Consider the following 19481-nt stretch of genomic DNA (forward strand, 5'->3'; position numbering starts at 1 on the left):
ATTTTTTGCTTTTAGTACTCCAATGAGAACTATCTAAAAACATATTAAATGTTTAAGCAATCTTTACAAACACAGCCACACAATTTTATTTAGGAATTTGTAATTCCAATTTGTAACCGTAAAATACATAAAATATCAGAACGAAAATTTCATTTTTTTCATATTTCAAGTCATGTCCCAGCTTAATATTTAATAAAGAAAGAAAAGACTTCAACTTACATGGCAGGCCTTACAAACTGAAGGGATGTATGTGGCTATTCTAGAACTTTTAGTGAAATCCTTTCAAAAGTTGCCACCTAATTTTTAATGTCTAATGTAAGATAAAATTAAAAGAATAGAATTTCAATATTTCTCTGTGGTAGTCCTTGCATTATGAAACGTGCTATTTCCAGTGGCACATTTAGTCTTTCTCTTCTGATATTTTCATTAGCATTGAAAATCATTTTGTTTCAGTGGGTCTTCGGCCTCTAATGAGGCGCTGTGGACAAAAAATACCCCTTTTAATTTCTAAAAATATCACAAAATATAATTTAAAAGGGTATTAATTGGGGTTATATCATAAAGTGAGTAAACCTTCTATCATCTTTGGATTGTGTGTGTATGTGTGTGTATGCGCGCGCGTGTGCATATGTGCTGTAGGATGTTAGTGAAAAGTATATTTACATTTAAATTTAAGTTACTTTTGTCCAGACCCAGACATCACTTTAAAGCCAAGTACACCTCTCACCTCCAAAATGTTGTGCAACTGTTTTATAAAAGTCCTGGAAAAATGGAAGTGTTCATTATGTCAGTAAGTGGCAAGTAATATACACTCAGTTCTTTCTTCATTGCAGATAGCACCATATATCTCTTCATCTAAGGGCTGGCACTTGCCCTTTCAAACCCCAAATTCGTGAAATTTCTCCCTAGAGTTCATTTCAAAAAAATTCTCACCATTTGACCCTCTGTCAGAATCCAACATTCCTGAGCTACGTCTTGTTTGCCTGCGAGGCATACCTAAAAAAATTAAAGAGGCTATAATACAGGTAGCACCATTTAATAATTTTGCAATTATTTGTATATTTTCACACACAAGCATGTGTTGATTTTAAAAACAGAAAACTGTTTCTACCTTAATGTGCCTCGTTTGCCAGCTTGAGCAACTGAGCAAAAAACTGATTGTCACACCACATGACACGTAAGCAGAAGTACCTTCTGTCCCATTAAGCAAGGGTGAACAATCCAGCAGGCTGCTGCGTGCACTTCGCACTCCTGATTTGCCGTCACTATTAGGAGTTTTAGACAGACCACAAGAGAGATTTGATAGAAGAGTTGATTTCAGAGGAGGACGTCCACGCTTTCCTTTTTGTTTTTCTTCCTCTTTCTTTTCATCTTTTTCAGAGTCTTCTTTACTCTGAATACAAGCATAAACAATCTCATTGTCACAGGAAGTTTAGACTTTTCCATCACAGAATGCATGAAAATATGCACTATAGAGCTTCTGGTCAACAGATGATACAACCAGTGTCAAGTGACAGATCTCTATTTGTGGAATAGGAGTTCCTAGATAAAATTAATCCTTTGGAAAATCAGAGCTCTCAGTCATAAATCTTATAATTCTAAGCACCTCAATATTTTATTTCATGAAAAAAGTGAAGCATCCCTTCAAATTACTCACAAACTTTCTAGAAAAACCTAGATTTGTTTGTCCAAATGTTGGGTATTTTCCTGGTCTTAATGGTGATACGTTTTCTTTAACTTCAAATACACTGAAAATAGTAATAAGGGAAGGGAAATATTTTTATAAATTTACTTTGATATGAAAAATAAGTGATGAATGTCTTACTTTTGTTTTTTTCTTTTGCTTCTTCTTTGGTCCTCCTTTTTCTGCAGGCCAAATAATCCTATCAGCTTTTACCCATTCATCATATCTACAAGGAAAGGAATATTGCATCCATTTACTTCAGTGCAAAACCACAGAGGTAAATTTAACTTTGTTTGCAAAAGGAACTACAAAAATAATTTGTAACCTGCAACCTGGAATTATATGTTAATATATCTAAGAATCATTCCTTTAAATTCTAAATTTGAATGTAAAATCCTAGCAACTCAGAATCCTGCTTGGAGTATAAACCGCATAAAGAAAGCTTATATGTTTTACTGATGGCATATCCCACCATCAAAATTGGCAAAAATGTATCCGAAAGTATCCCCTAAATGTTGGAAATGTAATGAAGAAATTGGAGCATACTATCATTTATGGTGGAATTGTAAGAGTCCAAATATATTGGTTGAAAATTAAGAATTGGATAGAAGAGATGTGTAAAATTAAAATAGAATTTAGACCCAAAATTTTTCTACTGGGAATTAACGTGGGAGATTATAACAAACGTGTAATATATTTAACAATCCATGTCACCACTACTACAAGGTTAGTTTTTGCTCAAAGATGGAAAGGTAATGAAATGCCACACGAGATGGAAATAATTAGGAAAATTTAAATTAACTCAAGAATTAAAAAATAAGACCGAATCTGATTATTATAAAATTTGGGAGAAGTTTTACCATTAGTTGAAAAAAGGAAGGAATAAGTGTATTAAAGATGACTAAAGATTATGTATATATGTAAATTTGTATTATTCTTTATATTTATTACTTAATGATGTAAGATTAGTAGGTGTATCAGGATGTATGCACCATGTTCATTGTTTTTAAATGTCTTTTATGTTTGATTAATAAATTTTTTAAAAAAGAATCCTGCTTGGATTTAACATAATAAGCAAGTAGGCAAATAAATAAATCCTACACCCTACTTCAAACAATAGATAAATACAATTGGCAAATAAATAACTTATTGGTAGAGCTTTAAAATTTTCCCACATAATCTGATACAATTTTCAACTCTTATTCTTTCTCCTTTTTTATGAACAAAGCTATGTGCCTTTAATTAAAAATTGCCGGGATAGCAAAGACAGGACAGATTCTGCCCATGATCCACTATGCAATTATTATTGATTTTGAACATGAACATGTACAGCAGAAAATTTTACATGTAGAGCCAACCTCTACAAGAACACTACCATATGTAAATTGAAGCGAATGGCAATTCTCCATGATGACTTGTTTCTTTTTTTAGGAAAAAAAAGGTCTCACTGTAACTCAGGTTCCCATCTTTCAACAGAGCCAATGTGACAATATATGTATCTGACCATATTTGAGAACATTGATATTCAAGAAAAAAGGAGTGGGAGCAGGAATGAAATTCTGTAGGCATCTGAAGTAGACCTGAACAGACCACTTTAACTTTTACAGGGTAGCAATCTCTTCTCCTTACCTAACATTCCAGCCATAATAATGCACCAAATACAAAATCTCTCCGTCATCGTTTTCTGTACTTTTAATACTGGCTTCATAGATTTTCTGTGTTTTACCACGGCCATATTTTACTTTTACTTTGGTTCCTGTAAGACAAGGTTCTGCATCTTCTTCACATTCTTCCCCTTCCGAGTCTCGATTTTCAAGCTCTTCCCTGCTGCAGAATAGACAACAAGATATTAATTAATTAAGAGGCCAAATGTAGACAACTGTGATTTTCCCCGTTCATGCCACTCTTTCAGGTCACCTATAGTGCTGCCATCATTTCCTTTAAGGAAAATGACTCGGAAAGGTAATCTTGACAGTACCTGCACTTTCCAAGTAATGAATCTTCTACACACATCTGATCAATCCCATGTCAAGGATTAGCAAAAGGCAACGCCCAGATCAGTCGCAAGGAAAACTATGATCAGCTTTGCATGACTAACTTTTGTTACTGCACTGAAGTTTTCTGAAGTGGTTCCCTACCACGATACTTCTTTTACTTGTGCATCATCCTTCCCAATGGTACTTCTAAATTGGTTATGAAATAAAAAGTTAAAAACCAAAATCATAATACATGTATTAGCTATCCCTTATACAGCAAATAATTTCATGCAGAAACTGCATGGTATTGTAATGCACTTTTCATTGTTTTCTGTAACACAATGTCCCAGATAAAGAACTTTAATTATTTTGCTTAAGTTTTGCAAGTTTTACACATAGTGATGCATTTTTAATTTCCCATATATGCTATCTTAAATTCATTTAACATTTTTCAATAATTTGCTTTTTTCAATTTCTGTAACTACCCACCCCAAATTTTCATGACTTCCAATTAATGATGTATACAAGCATATTGGATCTAATCTATTAATTTCTATAGGTGCCTGTACACCTATAGGTGTTCCTCCTTACATCACTTATTCAACAACCATTCAAACTTACAATGGTGCTAACAAATGGTGCTTATGGCTGCTCCGCACACAAAAGGCACTGCATCCCTTCAGCCACATGATCATACTGGGTGCTTGGGTTGCAGTGATAACTTTGCAGCATCCCATGGTCATATGATTGCCCCTTGTAATTCCATAACTGGCTTCCAACAAGCAAGGTCAATGGGGAAGCTGGTGGGAAGTTGCAAGTAAAAACCATGGCAGCAATGGGCTTTCTTAACGGCAACCAAAAGTTCTAGAACTACCATCACTAAGTGGTGCAGTGATGTGATATCATGCTTGATCATTTAGCAACAGAAATTCCTGTCCCAATTCCTGTTTTAAGTTAGGACTACCTATACTTTGTTTACAATCCTTTCCTAAATTTTAACTGTTCATTTACTTTTGCTATGGAGCTTTCTAGTTGAAAAGTCCATTAGGATATCATAATGCCAAACAGATATCAAGTCATTCAAACAATATTACATCTGGAAGGTTTTAAAAAAGAGAATTTAGAGGTCAGGATGACGTTGAACCCTGTGATTAACATTTATAATTATGCTGAATTTGTTTTACCTCAATGACTTACATTTCTTGTACCTTAATGAAAAGTATACATATTTAGCCAGGAACATATCACAGAATAGAACTGAATATTTATGTATGGATATATCTGTGCATGTGTAAAGGTCTCGATGGATTATATTGTAAAATGGCTACGGGATCATCTATCACAATGCACAATTAGTGACACTAAAATTAAATTTAATAAACTTACTGATAGCTCAATCCAAATATATGCCCTGTATACAGATTGTATTTTTGTTCTGCTCTCTGATCCTGAGGAATCTGGTTTCTCAGGCCTGCATTTTCCTCTCTCTTTGAATTAAAAAAAAGATTCCAGAAACTTTAATCAATGCATTTCAGTTGCTAAACACATCATGGTATCAATGCAGTACTGAAATCTCTACTTTGGTCACCAGGTTTTTGTTTGTTTGTTTGTTTATTCTAATGTTGACTTTTGGAAACTTTAAATGGATTGCAAAGCCTGTGAACCCAAAAGGATGCATTTGTTCTGAACTTGCCTAGCTGTTATGACCTGTGTAAGAAGCCGCATGAATACAATTAAATGGAAAAGATTAATATATGTGAAAGCAGCCCTTGGGAGTTTTGAGAGGTTCCCATTAGAGACACGGTGGTGCATTGGTTAAAATGCTGTACTGACTGTCTGAATAGGGATCACTATTAATCCAGGATTAATTTTAATCATACATTAAGATAAAAGAACAAACTATTTTTGATGGTTGAAAACTGATGTTTCTTTTTTTTAAAAAAAAAGCAGGACAACATCCGTAATGTAGAAAGGGCCATGCTATACATGTGGGTTCCCTCCCCTTTTTCTGGTAAAGGGAGATAATCCTTTTATTTTTAATTTTAGATTTGATATAAAATTGTGATGAATTTTCAGCAACCACAGTGGCCCGGCAGGGAATGCAGGAACTATAAAAAGGAAGGGATAAAATAACAACATACAATCCATCTCATCCTGGGAACCCTTTTTTTGAACTATTACCATCTGGCAGACGGTACAGAATAATAAAAACAAGGACAAATAGGCTGAAAAACAGCTTCTATCCCAGAGCAGTAGCTCTTTTGAATTCTGCTATATAGTGCAGTATTGGTGTGGTGTCGGGGGGTTTCGGTTCAATGTGTGGAGGGTGAAGGATGTGTGTTTGTGTTTATTTTCATGGTCATGATGTGCACTGAGGATGGTGTTTGATTTTGTTCTACGAGATGCAATGAAAATAAAGTAAACTAAACTGGGAATTCTTTAAGTTAAAGTAGTTACACCAAAGTAAGGAGAATGCAAACACTGTGTCAGGAAGGTTAAGACATAACATTAACTGATGATAGTAATTAGAATCCAGCTATAGATTCTGCTACTGACCTCAATAATTATAAAGGCTAAAATTATGAATTAATTTTGAAAAAAAATTAGCACTTCATTTAAGTCAGGAATTGACAATACAGACCTCTTAATGTGCTATTATCAGACAATAAAAATAGCCAAAGTCTTGTAAAACCATTGATGTTTACCAGATTTAACATGAGATTCCCTGGGGACTTTGCTGAAGTTTTTACAAAATGTACTGATTTTGGCTGGTTTAAAAAATGTTACATTTGTGTATATGTGTGTGTGTGTATGTGTATGTATGTATGTATATTGAAATTCTCCTGGCAGTGTTTAGGTAAAAAGACCGCTGCCCTCAATATAGCTCTATATTTGCTGTTAAATTGAGCCTATTAAATAATGACCCCATCCCCTCTTTTCACAAGTTATTATCAATTATCATTGCCAGGCAATGTTCGGCAACCCAGACAAAAGCCTGAAGAAATTTCCTTGCCTTCTCTCTTCCTCTTCATCTGACTCCCTGTCAGATTCCTCTTCCTGTTTTGCTTTCTTTTCCTTTTGCTTTGGTGTAGTCTTTCTGTTTGCAAGTGCCATATCATTTTCAACCTTCTCTGCATTACTGGAAATCTCTTCTATGTCTTTGTTCTCCTTGTTGCTGTCTTTTAGCTTATCTTGTATTTTATCATCTTCACCTTCTTTTTTAACAAGAGACGCATCGCGGATATGTCTTCTTCGTCCCTGTGTAAGGAAAACAGTGAAATATCATCCCACTTAAGATGCATTGTTGCTTTCCAGGAAGCTCGATTCCATAACAATGGTTTTTTTCCTTTGTTAATTAATGGACAACCAGAATAATTCTCAACAGAAGAGTGTTAGCTTTTCTTTTAAAAATGTAACATATAAATTCTGCTGCTGCACAGAATGCAGACAAGAAAAGAATACAAGAAATTACACAGTGGCTAATCACATACAGTTCTAATTGTGACATGCTTGATTTATGACTTAGGATGTTTTATGATTGTTACTCTTTTAAACAAAGCATCGTTAAACTTTGATTTACTATAATACATGAACCAAGCTATAAAATTAGTATGCAAGTCAACTTTTTTTTCAAAATGAATCAAATATTTTTCATTTTCTCAATGCTCTATAATTAGATACTTGAACAACTGCTGGAACAGCAGTGATAGAAATAACTGGATTGTATTAATTGCAGTAGCAGGAAATACAGATGTAAGGTGAAACGTACTTGCCAATTCCTATGAAAGTCTTTTCTCTATAAATTCAGTAGCAACTCAAATTGTGAACTGGAATCATAAATTTATTAAGAATACATTACATTTCATAATACCCTGATAAAGTGAATGCAGTAACTCAGATGACAGATTTCATATCTCAGAAAGGATGTTTCTCCAGCTTGAAAACAAAGGGGTAATACTTTTTCTGATGCTGGGGAAGGCCCGTCTACAGGTAGTTGTTGACTTACGACAGCAAATGGAATTGGAATTTCTGTCGCTAAGAGATGCAGTTATAAAGGGCAAGCACACCACTTAGTGAGAGCAATCCTAGTTTGCTGTTAACTGAATCCCGCAGGCTTCAGGAGAGGCAACTTTCTTTAGTCAAATTTGTTAAATTTGTCCAGCCATCCTGAGGGTTTATTATATAGGGCAAGTGGAAATACTGGAAATAAATAGTGGAATTAAAACTACATTTGAATAGGACAAGAACAGACAATGCAGCCAGTATTTGAGGACAATGAGAAGCAAGTGGAAGGACGTTCTCAACTAAATTACAAAAACCATTCCTTATTTTATAGCAACTTGTTTTACAGTGCAGTTGCTTACCCGTTGAGACCTCTGTTCTAGTTCTTCTTTTTCACTTTCACTGCTACAGTTGTTTTCTTCCATCTCATTCTGAACCTCTACAGGAGACATTTCAGGCTCTTCTTTTACCTTTTCCTCCATTTGCTCTTCTTTTTTCTGTACTACAATTATTTTTGGTTCATTGTGGTGGATGGTTCGGAACTGAATGTTTGCAGAACGACAGTATTCTTCAAAACCATAAAGATACCTACAGATTTTTAAATACATATTCATTATGGGATATCCTTAAAAATAATTCCCATCAAACTTAAGAGTACACAGGGACGGTATACACTTTTTAAAATCCTCACAAGCTCCTTCAAAAGTAACAGATTAAAAAGTAAGTCTGGGCTATTAACACTAGCATCTCAAGTTACCATCCCCTTCTTTCCAATTTTCTGATTTCTAAGTTACAAGAATAGTTTTTAGTATGATACATGAGACTTGGACGCACTTCACTTGTTATTAACTCTATTGTTATTGGATTACTGTTTTGCTTTTTTCTGAAACTTTGATTTCTTTAGAGAAAGTAAATAGTCTACAAGTGGGTTTGGCTAAAAGGAGATAAAAATTACAAATAAATAATAAAATGTTCCGGAACAAAGGAGTTATTGTTAATGAGATGCCATCATTAGTGCCTATCCCAGTCCCCTCTGCTTCTTACATTCCTTTGAATCCAGACTAATTTGATCATTTGACAAGGAATTGCTCAAATAAAAGCCTGATAAAATGTACTCAATTCTTGTTCTTCAATCAGTTCATGTCCAATACAAATTTAAAAAAGAAAAGAGGTCACTTACTTTCTATACGCAGTTTTCACATTGTAGGAAGCAGCTGAATTCAAAATAGGAATGCCAAGGTCCATATAAATTTGTTTCCAAACAGCTCCACTATCAATCTTGGAAGAAAGAATGGGCAAAAATAAAGCATCTTAGCATGTTGCTAGTTTGAAATTAAATAGCATAAACTCAGGATAAATGTAAGAAATTTTATGCTTACATTGTCACACCCACCCTGCTGATATACCAGTCTGAAAAGTTTGAAGAGGTTAAGATCCTTATAGCCCAGAACAGGTGGTTTATTGATAGAAGTTCCTAATTAATGAAAACACGAGGACAGAATATTATGATGCAAATGTTTTACACTGGAGCATAAAACAATACATTTCAACTTATCTGATGATTGCAGAATCATGATTAGTACTGTACATAAAAATGCATATATAAGTGCTTTGGTGAAACAGATCTTTTAAAATGTATAGAGATAGCAATATATTTCTTAAATGGTATTATTACAAATACTAGAAATTCCAACATGGATGTAAGTGAACATCGACATAGGTAGTCCTTGACTTATAACTATTTAACAACATTTTGAAGTTACGGTGTTCTTGCAAAGCATGACATATGATCTATCTTTGAAGTTATGAGCGTTGCACCATTCCAGCAGCCAAGATTATCACAATCTGGGTGATTGGCAACTAGTTTTCATTTATGATAGTTGCAACAATTTATGGTCATATGATAGCAATTTGCTAACTTCCCAGCTGGCTTCAAAGAAGTAAAATCAATTGGGAAGCCATATTTATTTAACAACAGCACTATTCATTTAACAGCCATGGTAAAAATGGTCATAAAATTGGGTCTGGTCGCATGACTTACTTAATGACTGAAATTCTATCCCCAATTGTGGTCATAAGTTAAGTACTCCAGGATGACTTTTTTGTGTGTGAAATATTTTAAATATATACAGTAAAAGGACTTAAGCTTCAACGACCCACACATTCCAGAGAAATAATAACCCCCATCTAAAAGTAACAGGAAATGAATAGTATTTCTTCATTATATTAACCACTGCCATATATATTATTAGAAAGTTGGTGGGATATAATGCTTATTGGAACTTCAATACTTAAAATCTTATCAGTGAAAAATATAACATTTTGATATTTATTGATAAGTGAAAAGGCCAACTGAAAAGTTCAGAATAATAAAGCCTACCTAAAGATCACTTCCCATTCAAAAACATATAGTGCTAGGAAATTACTCCATTCGTCACAAGTAGGCAACCTTTCAGATGGCCAATAGGTGCAACTGATACTTTGGGAATTAAGAACCCAAAAATGAATACAACCATATCTCAGTTTGGGAGGACAGAGCTTGGAATGGAGTTTCTTTTGTTAATAAACTTGAATGAAGTCTATTTTAAAGATTAGGATCCAAAGCAGTTCCTAGAGGAATTGGCAGGCTACAATCTATACATAAACAAATGAAAACATACTACCTCTGTCTTCCATAAACTTGTAAAGCTGCTGGAGGAAATTGTCCCTCTCTTCAGGATCAAGCTCTTCCTCAGGCTTTTAAAAATAAAAAAGACACATTGTAATACATATCTGAACAACAAATTTCATATCTCTAAACAAAAGTAAAACTGGGGAGGATCAAACTATTCATAAAATCCCAGTTAAGTTAGTATGATACATATGACCCCTGCCAATTACCAATCCTTAGCTTTAAAGAAACCTTAAAACTGGATTAAGTTTCAAGAGTACATAGCACTAAAAAGTGACTATCATGAAGTCACTAAAACTAGATGTTAAACTTCGGCATTCTAGAGTTACTGAGCATAACATTTGTGTTAATTTAGCTTTCTCTAAGCATTCCAATAATTCCCTCTTGTTATTTAATGTCCTATTTTTTGTTGGTATTCACCACTTTCCAAAGTATATTGGCTATGAATTAACAAATCCATCAAAATATGGCAAATATAAAATTCCATTATTTTCAAAAAGCTTTTTTGAATCTCTCCTTATTGTACTTTCATCAGCCCTTCCTTCAGATGGCTCTTCAATGAGGCACAGAATTTCTCTTTGCCCACTCTCTATAACCATATAATATGGACTGGTTAGCTAACTGGATTGGGGATAAGTGAGACCTTACTCTTATTAGGGAGATAGGAATGACTTAACTCTAGTTCAAATTTGGCTATCTAGCAACCATATATGCTATTACAGCAACTTGCTTACATTCTTTGAAAGTGGCTTCTAGATAGCTGAGTTTGTCTACTTTTCTTAAGTAATTTTCTTAACTAATCCTAGCTCAATGGTTTCCATACTTCCCTTAATGCAGATTACTTCGTCAATACTAAAAGCTTCTGAGTAATAACACATGAAACAATGCATTGCAAGGATTGACAGGTTAATGCCTTGAGGCCATGTAGCACATGCAACTCTCCATGGTGGATGGCCTCCATAGGATCTAATATTAAATAAAATTAACATTTTAATTAGATGGATGGAATTGTATTATCCTGCAAAACGTTAGGATGTTGATGCTCCTGCCTGAAACTATTGCAAGATATCCCCATGTTCCTGCTTTTCTAAAAAGAAAACAGTGGCACCTGCATTATGAATCAAGTGTAGTATTCTTATAGCTAACCTGTTATTTCCAAACACAGATTGGGGAGCAATGCCCTATCAGAAATCTCAAAACTGGTCTTTAAAGTAATATTTCACTCCTATAGTGTCCCTGTCTTAAAATCCTGAATAATGTGATTTTTATATATAAACAAAAATGGTCCTAAGATTAATTTGTGCGTCTGTTTCTGTAAATATATTATGAAAATCAATATTGATTTGAGTTGCAGTAGACATTTTGCTCAATATATCTGATAAACCTTATGGCATATGAATTTCCTAAACTTCATGTCTGCTGGTGCATGATTGCTGCTGCAAAACATAAGTAGGCATGAAGTTTAGGAAATTCATATGCCATAAGGTTTATCAGATATATTGAGCAAAATGTCTACTGCAACTTAAGGATCACTAGGGTAACCTTATATGAGCAACACCAGAGAACTAAATTCCTAAGCTTTCGGTTGCTTTCAGTAAAATCAGTGTATGTGAAGTTCTGAATGTGTGCCCATTGGTAATTTGATTCTTTTCATTCAAGAGGAAACTGAACAAAGACAGGCAAGACAAATGTGATTTGGAGCTTCAAGTGTATAAAGCTTCAAGTCTGTATTTTTCCAAAAAAGTATCTTGTAGAAAACAGCCTTATCCTTAAACCTGTTTATTTGGAAATAACTGTATACAAACTTGATCTCTCTGGTAAGAACATAAAATAGGTAAAAAGCTAAAATATTTAAACGATGGTATTGCATGAAAACATCTAGATGAGAGCAATCTAAACTTAAGTTTGCAAAAAAATAAAAAATACAAAGGTAGTGGAGAAGCATAGATTTTTTGTATCAAATATTAAATGTACATTTTTGTCAAAATACAGCAAAAGGCTTATAGGATACTAGATCACAAATAGGATGACACTCATATGTCCTCAACAATGTCCTTGTAAAGTTATCATTGTTTCAATTAACTTGGCATGGTAGTAAGACAGACTTTTAAAGAATCAGACAATACAGATGAAGTAAATGTATGGTTCCTTCTTTGAAATATCTATGTTTATATACCCTTTAACAATCAGCTGTATTCAACTTCAGTAGCACTCTTCAGGTACTGTTTTAAATCAATGAAGGAATTGTTTCTTTCTAAAATTCCAGATTAGAAGACAATGGGATTAATAAAAGAAAAATCATTAGAGATTTACTGTAGTCTAATATTTGTTTGTTCCTTATGCAAAATAAAACAAGAACTTCTTACGCATACAAATCTTTGCATTTATGAAGGAATTTGAACAGCCGAGTAATTATATTTCTTCGTAACCATTTTAAATGAAACCTTTGTTTAGGTTATAGAATATGGTTACAGCTAATATGCAGTTAAATTCAGACAGATTCTAAAGGAAAAAGACTGGAAAATAATATATTTTTGCCTCCCTTTAAAAAGAAAATGTAAGAATTACTGAAACATTGCAGAATATATTTATCAGTAGAGGATACCAAATACTATAATTGAGATGCCATACATGATCTTGTTTAAAGTATAAAAGAACACATTTATATTAACTAAATTTATATATTGGTAAGTATGTTTTATGCAAAAATGTTCATAATGCTAGGATATTCATTTTCAAATATATACAATTATATGTTACAATGTTCTGAAAAAGTTATAATTTGTCTCTTAAGAAAAATGCAATATTACATTTGTTAATGAAATATTATTGAATTGCTGGACAGATTTGAACATGTTTAATGCAGAAAAAATCTCATCCAATATACATGCAACCACCTTTCTGCAAGGACACAAGAGTCAAATGGATATTGCAATTTTGGCCTGCAGTACATGTACATTCTAGAACACAGAGGGCAGTGAAAATACGTTCAATCAAATGGAAACTCTTGATTTTTTATATATTTACAAGGTTTTAATGAACTGCAAAGCATAATTCTTAGCTTTGTGTGCTTGGTTAAGTAGCAACAAAACTGAACAGTTTTAGCAGCAATCCCCTAATACCAATTAGATGAAATAGCCTGAACAATATATTATGTTCCAATTGTTGATAGCTTAGTGTTTTAACATTGAAAATAATTCTAAGTGTTTCATTAAATTCAAAACATAATGCTACTATGGTACTGAAATTCAGCCATTAAAATTGAAATTAATATAACCTTGCCCAGAATAAGATTCCTAATAAACTTGCCCAGAATAAATAAATTCCTAATATTGTATCTAATGAGAAATGAGACTCTAAGTAATCTGAAGGGGAAAAATCAGAAATGTTTGCCCTATAGAAAAAACTGTGTTTTAACTCTTAAGAGTAAAAGAATTTTAAACTAAATAACATAGACACATTCTGATTCAGTATGAAGTCCAACAGAGCTGTTTTAAAAAGAAAAGTGCCTAATGCTAGCATAGAGACAAACTTGTTTTATATTTTAAACAGAATTCTAGTTATTCAAACCTGAAACTAACTACTTAATCTCTGAAGAAAGAGATGAATTGTTTTTAGTTAAAAGAGAATCATAATAGCTTTCAAAATTAAGAAAATTTAAAAATGAATGCTTTATATTGTGACTAAAAAGCACTACATAAAAGCTTCTCCACATACTGTACACTATTTGGATAATGACAACCCCTTTTGGTTTAGGTTAAAGTATCTTAATGCACAGAAGTTGCAGAAAAATTGGTTTAAAAATACTGGGACAACTTTGGGATCCTTGTTATGTACAGCTTTTGCAAATCACATCAGACAAGAGGCATGCAACTATTAGAGATGTTATATTCTATATAGGCATCTTTCTGGATAATTTAGTGATTATTTCCTCAAATTTATTTTACATAATCTATTAAATATACATTTTAAAGTCTACTATTACAGTATTCAATAGAAAGTAGCCTATGTTTCAACAAGGAAGCCCTGAGTTCAAATTCCTAATCATGTTGAGTACATTGAAAAGTAATGGGAAGGTGGCTGCTGCTATAGAACCTCTACTTATTTCAAGAGGACAGAGTGGAGTCTTAAATAAACACGACTGTAATAAGTAAAGTAATAATTGCTGGATTGGACCTAAATCCGTTTATCTAAGAATTGGTCCACTATTCCTGGGATGACTGCATTGTCCAAACATGCAATATAAATATCTGATAAAAATTTGTACAGGGGCTTCTTCAAATATTGTAATGGTTTAATAAAGAACTATGCCCTTTTAAATAAACATATTATTTTTTAAAAAAATTACTATAGGAATCACAAGGTCTCTAGCTACCTATTGGCTTCCCTATTACTGCATTTTGTTTGTTAAAAAAATAAAAACAATTTTGACTATTCCTTTCAGATGTAAAAAACAAGAATGGAGATAGACAGTGAATGTGTTAAAAAAAATTAAATTATAAATTCAGCATTCAATATGTTGATTTTTCTGCTGACAGCATAGAAATATGCCACTGTTTCTACACCTATATTCCTTTTTTGAAGAAATAATCTCCTGTTTCATGAAACAATAGATTCAGCAATTTTTTCCAGCAATCTATTTTTTTTTTACTTTACCTTCCAATAATTGCCGAATAGTTTATTTTACTTCAAATTAAGTCTGAAAAATATCCACAGGAATGCCATTTTTATTCCCCCCCCCCAACAAAGCTCCTCTCCTCCCCTTCTCTTTTGTTTGAAAAGCTAAAGCTCTTTAGAACCAAATAACAGCTTCAAGCAACAACATTTAGATTTTTACAGTCTAGACTTCTATTCACTTACCTAAAACAGCAGGATATTTACAAATGCTAGCATTAAAAGTCAGTGCAGTCTGCAACAGTTCACACCCAGCAAAATGTGGCCTATTAACTGTGTATAACAACATGAGGGAGGGGGAGGGGAAGGGTGAGATTCCACATTCCACAAACGATCAAGCACTACACTTTGTTCAGTATTAGCATGTTTGCGTGGAAAGTGACTCCATTTTGTTAAAAGCCATTATTTTATGGCACACTAAAAGCTATAACCAGATTCCAATTGTCGTTTTGCAAAGGAAAGAAAATACATGCATCACGAAAAAGCCGGAAAAAAAGACCAGAAACTTACAAAATCTAAACCCAACCCTTCTTCTTCAAGGCCCATATGCACGGCTAACTAAATAAGTTACAACCTGAATCCACAAATAATCCTTACCCAGGTGCTGCATTTTCTCTCAAATGTAAAATGGTTACATTTGCTTTTCTACCTAATCAGCTCACGGTGCCTCAATGCACTTCAGCCTAACTTGCAAATATTTGCGTTCCTCCTTTTGCTGCACTGAATCCAATGTTATGCAGCATTGCTTACATTCTCTTCCATGTTAAAAAAAAAAAAATCAGACATTACATGAAAGGAAAAGAAAGAGACAGCCCATTTCAAAGCATCTGGTAAGCCTCCCCGGGCACTCTGCCAAGCCTCTGCTAAATCTTCCCCTTTTCTGAGCATGCTCACTTGCAACCAACAGTGCATTACCATGACAACCCGGCAGGCAGCCTCTAACCATGAACAGCCATTCTGTTTTCAGCCTTATTAAGACCACAGACTTCCAGGGGGAAGTGAAAGGGAAACAAGATTGTACTTTAACTCATCCCAGTTTCTTCTCCTTTTCTGTTTTCAATAGATGTAATCTTTAAGTTTTAGATGCGCAAACGCAGAAAGTTCCCATTGTTTTGTCACCCTAGGCTTGTTTTTCCTTTTCCAATCTTGGCTAATGTTTAAAACCAGACAATCTAAAAGTATGTAAAGTGCAAAACTTTGGTAAACAAAGCATTGCTTTGTAAAAAACACAAAGGTATAATAGTTTATCATTAGTTTCTGAAGAAACAGCTTTGGCTTTTCTCAACCACATGAAGTTTAAGATGTGTGGACTTCAATTTTCAGAAATGCCCGGGCAGCATGCTGCCTAGGGAATTCTGGGAGTTGAAGTCCACAGGTCTTAAAACTTACTGAGGTTGAGAACCACTGCTCTAATAATCCACTCACAATTTCTTCACTTAGAAGAGCAAGTACTGAAAAATTAACATCATATATAGTTTCCCTCCCTATATGCATTACAAATTCAAAAAGGATGTAGAGAGCAGATTTTCCAGATACTTCTCAGGATGGATTGCAACAGTTATTCACATAATTCTTCACCTCATCCTAGAAGTTCCAGTCCCAAAACATATCTATACAGGATTAGATAAACTATATGGTGTAAAGAAGGAAATGGAATACAATAATGTTCACCTGCCAGGTGCCTTGAAATATCATGGGAGGCGTTTTGGGAGGGGGAGGTGACACACTAGAAACAAGCATAGAAATAATAAAGCTTTGCTGACTACCACAAATCAGAGGAATCAAAAGTCACTTTTAAATTGGGATTTAAAAGCTTTTCAGAAGCCCTATTACTTTGCCAGAAATGGAAGGAGTTTACATTTAACCAGTAGTGATCAGATCTCGCACTTTAAACTCAGGATTCGGGAGATTAAGAAGGCACCACAGCAGTTCTCCTTTTTAAATCAGAAGTTCATTCTGTAGTCATGGTTATAGAGAGTAAAATCTGTTTTCTGAATACTAAATATTAATATGAAAGCAAGTAATTTGATCTCATCTTCCATATGAAGGTGCTGAGGATAAGACATAAGCTCTCAAATACATTATGGCCAGGTGAGTTTTGAATTAGAATGATCAATGTGAGTTTTTTTTAAAAAAATGTACTATTTATCCTATGTGTGTAGCACACTTTGTATTACCTTTAGGAAGTAATTGATGCTATTTTCTTCTAAAAACTTGTATACCTAACATATAGAATATTAACACAGTGAACATATTCAGTTTAGATTACAATTTAGCAGTCCATTGGTCCATCCTGCTAATTAGTATGTTTAGCAAACATGGCTAATAAACTGTGAATATATTCACTCAAGGTATATTTAACTGGTTGTCATCTGAACCAGTAATTCTTATTTGCTCTCTCAATCAAAATATATTTGAGCAAATGCTGGCTTGCCACATACAACAATTTCTTAATGTAATTAATTGTATGCAATTAATAATGCGGCTTTCCAAATGATGTAGACTGTACAGTACTATATATAAAATTTGTGATGGTGATGTTGATCAATAACAGGACTTCTTGGTTTCTTCCTCCAATAAGTAGTTCTGCATTTCTAAGAAGGCAGGCATGGAAGAATATGCCTTGATCCTTTGTGGTAAAAAATTTCAACACTCAGACAACACTCCATTGGGTTACAACACAAAAAACCCCACATCATTTTCCTAATCAGTGACCAACTGTCCAAAAAAAGAAGTCAGGTTACCATATATCCATTTCAATATTTTCAGCCCCTTGCTGTAGTAGAAGATATGGCAATGTGACATTTTGGCACAAATGATACTAGAGTCATGTTCATACTATATAACTTGTTACAGTCTTCATACTATAGGTTCTTCATCTATTACAATGAATATTTTTTCTTCAGAGGCCTCTGTCTTTTGACCTTTAAAAAAAGTAAACTCTCCTTTCCAAAGTCAGGTCCTACAGCTTCTAATTTCATTAAATTTGCTCATGAAGTTTTCCTAGCAACAGAACTGAAGCAGTACTGAGGAGCTGACACTTTCTGGGATGTTTTTAAAAAGAATGAGACAAAGTTATAATACTAATACTAATAATTTGTTATTTTAACTAGACCTAAGCCTACTAGGCATTAAAATCCTGGCAAGATCAGTCAGTACCTAAGAAAGGGTTCCTCAAAATAGGAGAGAGAAAAATAATGAAATTATATTTGGCAAAATTACTTTTCATACTACTGTATAGTGAAAAGAATCCAGCTATGAAAAATAATAAACAGGTTAAACGTCTAGAGAAAATCAAAAGAATCATACTTCTTCACCAAGATATTATGCATAAAAATTATGGTACATTTTTCTTTAATAAGAAAAACTGGAAAAATTCAAGTAGTATTATTTAAATGTACAAAGCCAGAATCATGAATGCAAAATGAAAAAAAGATCTAGGAGAATATACATTTCATGAAGTTGAATTATTGACTCCCAGAAACTGTATTAAGAAAAATCACATTGTTTTGCCTATTGTGTCTTAAAGCTGACAGATTACATAGTCAAATATAAAAATTAGTAAATACAGAACCTACTCAGATAAAAGAAGTGCACTATAGGGAAAATACTTAATTCTTGGTGTAAAAATTAATGAAATTAAGGATATTGAACACACTGCCTTGCTCTCTTCTCTCAAAATGCCCTCAGATAAAGAAATTTCAGATTTAATTATTGTAAGATTTATGTTAGTTCATATTTTCACTCTGTACACAATTTTAAAATACCATGTTTAAATTGTATCACAGTCAGCAACTTTATGATGTACAATATGGGCCTTGCAAATCTTTTAAGGCAGGACAATCTTGCCTATACTGCAAGACCCAGGGCCAAATTATTTGATACACATGCCACAAGAATCAGGAGGCTACACATATTCTAGGTCCCATGTATTCAACTCATCTTGTGAGACCTAGTAGTCATGCTTTCTCTAATGCAGTATTTGCCCTATGGAACAGCAACTCCCAGGAAATCCAAACAGCTCTTATTTTGTTGGCTTTCATTAAAGCTCTGGCTATTCTTTCAGAGTTTGGGGCCAGGAAGTTAAGTGAGCTTTGTTGGTTGATTTGCTTGGTTCCACTATTTGGACTGTAGAGTCCTTCATGTTCTCTGAGCTGGTTGTTTGCTTGCAAATGTTTCATTACCCAACTTGTTAACCAGTGCACTGATTAATGGCACTGATGGTATTACTTAGTTGGATAATGAAACATCTGTAAGCAAGTAACCAAGTTCAGAGAGCACCCAAGACCCTCACAGCTATCTGAGTTATATACAATATACTCTTACCCCCAATTAGAAAACGGAATGCAGATATATTTGTGCCCCCATGAAATCTGAAGCACCTTTTTAGAATCAAATACGAAGCATTGTACAGCCCTGGTATCTTCTGTAGTTTTCTGTAGAATATTTCTGTAGTTCTCAGAAAGGTATTTAA

The 19481-nt window shown here is 33.7% G+C and overlaps 1 protein-coding gene across 2 annotated transcripts in view; it reads right to left on the reverse strand.

Annotated features, from left to right (window-relative positions):
- The window catches only part of ARID4A (AT-rich interaction domain 4A), a 52771-nt gene that overhangs the window by 7754 nt on the left and 25536 nt on the right, over positions 1-19481 (reverse strand). Inside the window, exons 12-20 of one of the 2 annotated variants that reach the window (XM_026670195.2) lie at positions 10326-10398; positions 9042-9136; positions 8843-8940; positions 8025-8250; positions 6674-6918; positions 3314-3508; positions 1826-1910; positions 1192-1393; positions 934-996 (exon numbers count right to left, since the gene is read on the reverse strand). In XM_026670195.2, the coding sequence (XP_026525980.2) occupies positions 934-996; positions 1192-1393; positions 1826-1910; positions 3314-3508; positions 6674-6918; positions 8025-8250; positions 8843-8940; positions 9042-9136; positions 10326-10398 (1282 nt within the window). Of the gene's footprint in view, positions 1-933; positions 997-1191; positions 1394-1825; positions 1911-3313; positions 3512-6673; positions 6919-8024; positions 8251-8842; positions 8941-9041; positions 9137-10325; positions 10399-19481 lie in introns of both variants that reach the window. The other variant, XM_026670193.2, reaches the window with a different exon arrangement.

The sequence above is a fragment of the Notechis scutatus genome, chromosome 1 (genome assembly GCF_049901735.1).
Source record: "Notechis scutatus isolate UNSWTSFEM ecotype Mainland chromosome 1, rNotScu1.2, whole genome shotgun sequence".
Lineage (NCBI taxonomy): Eukaryota > Metazoa > Chordata > Lepidosauria > Squamata > Elapidae > Notechis > Notechis scutatus.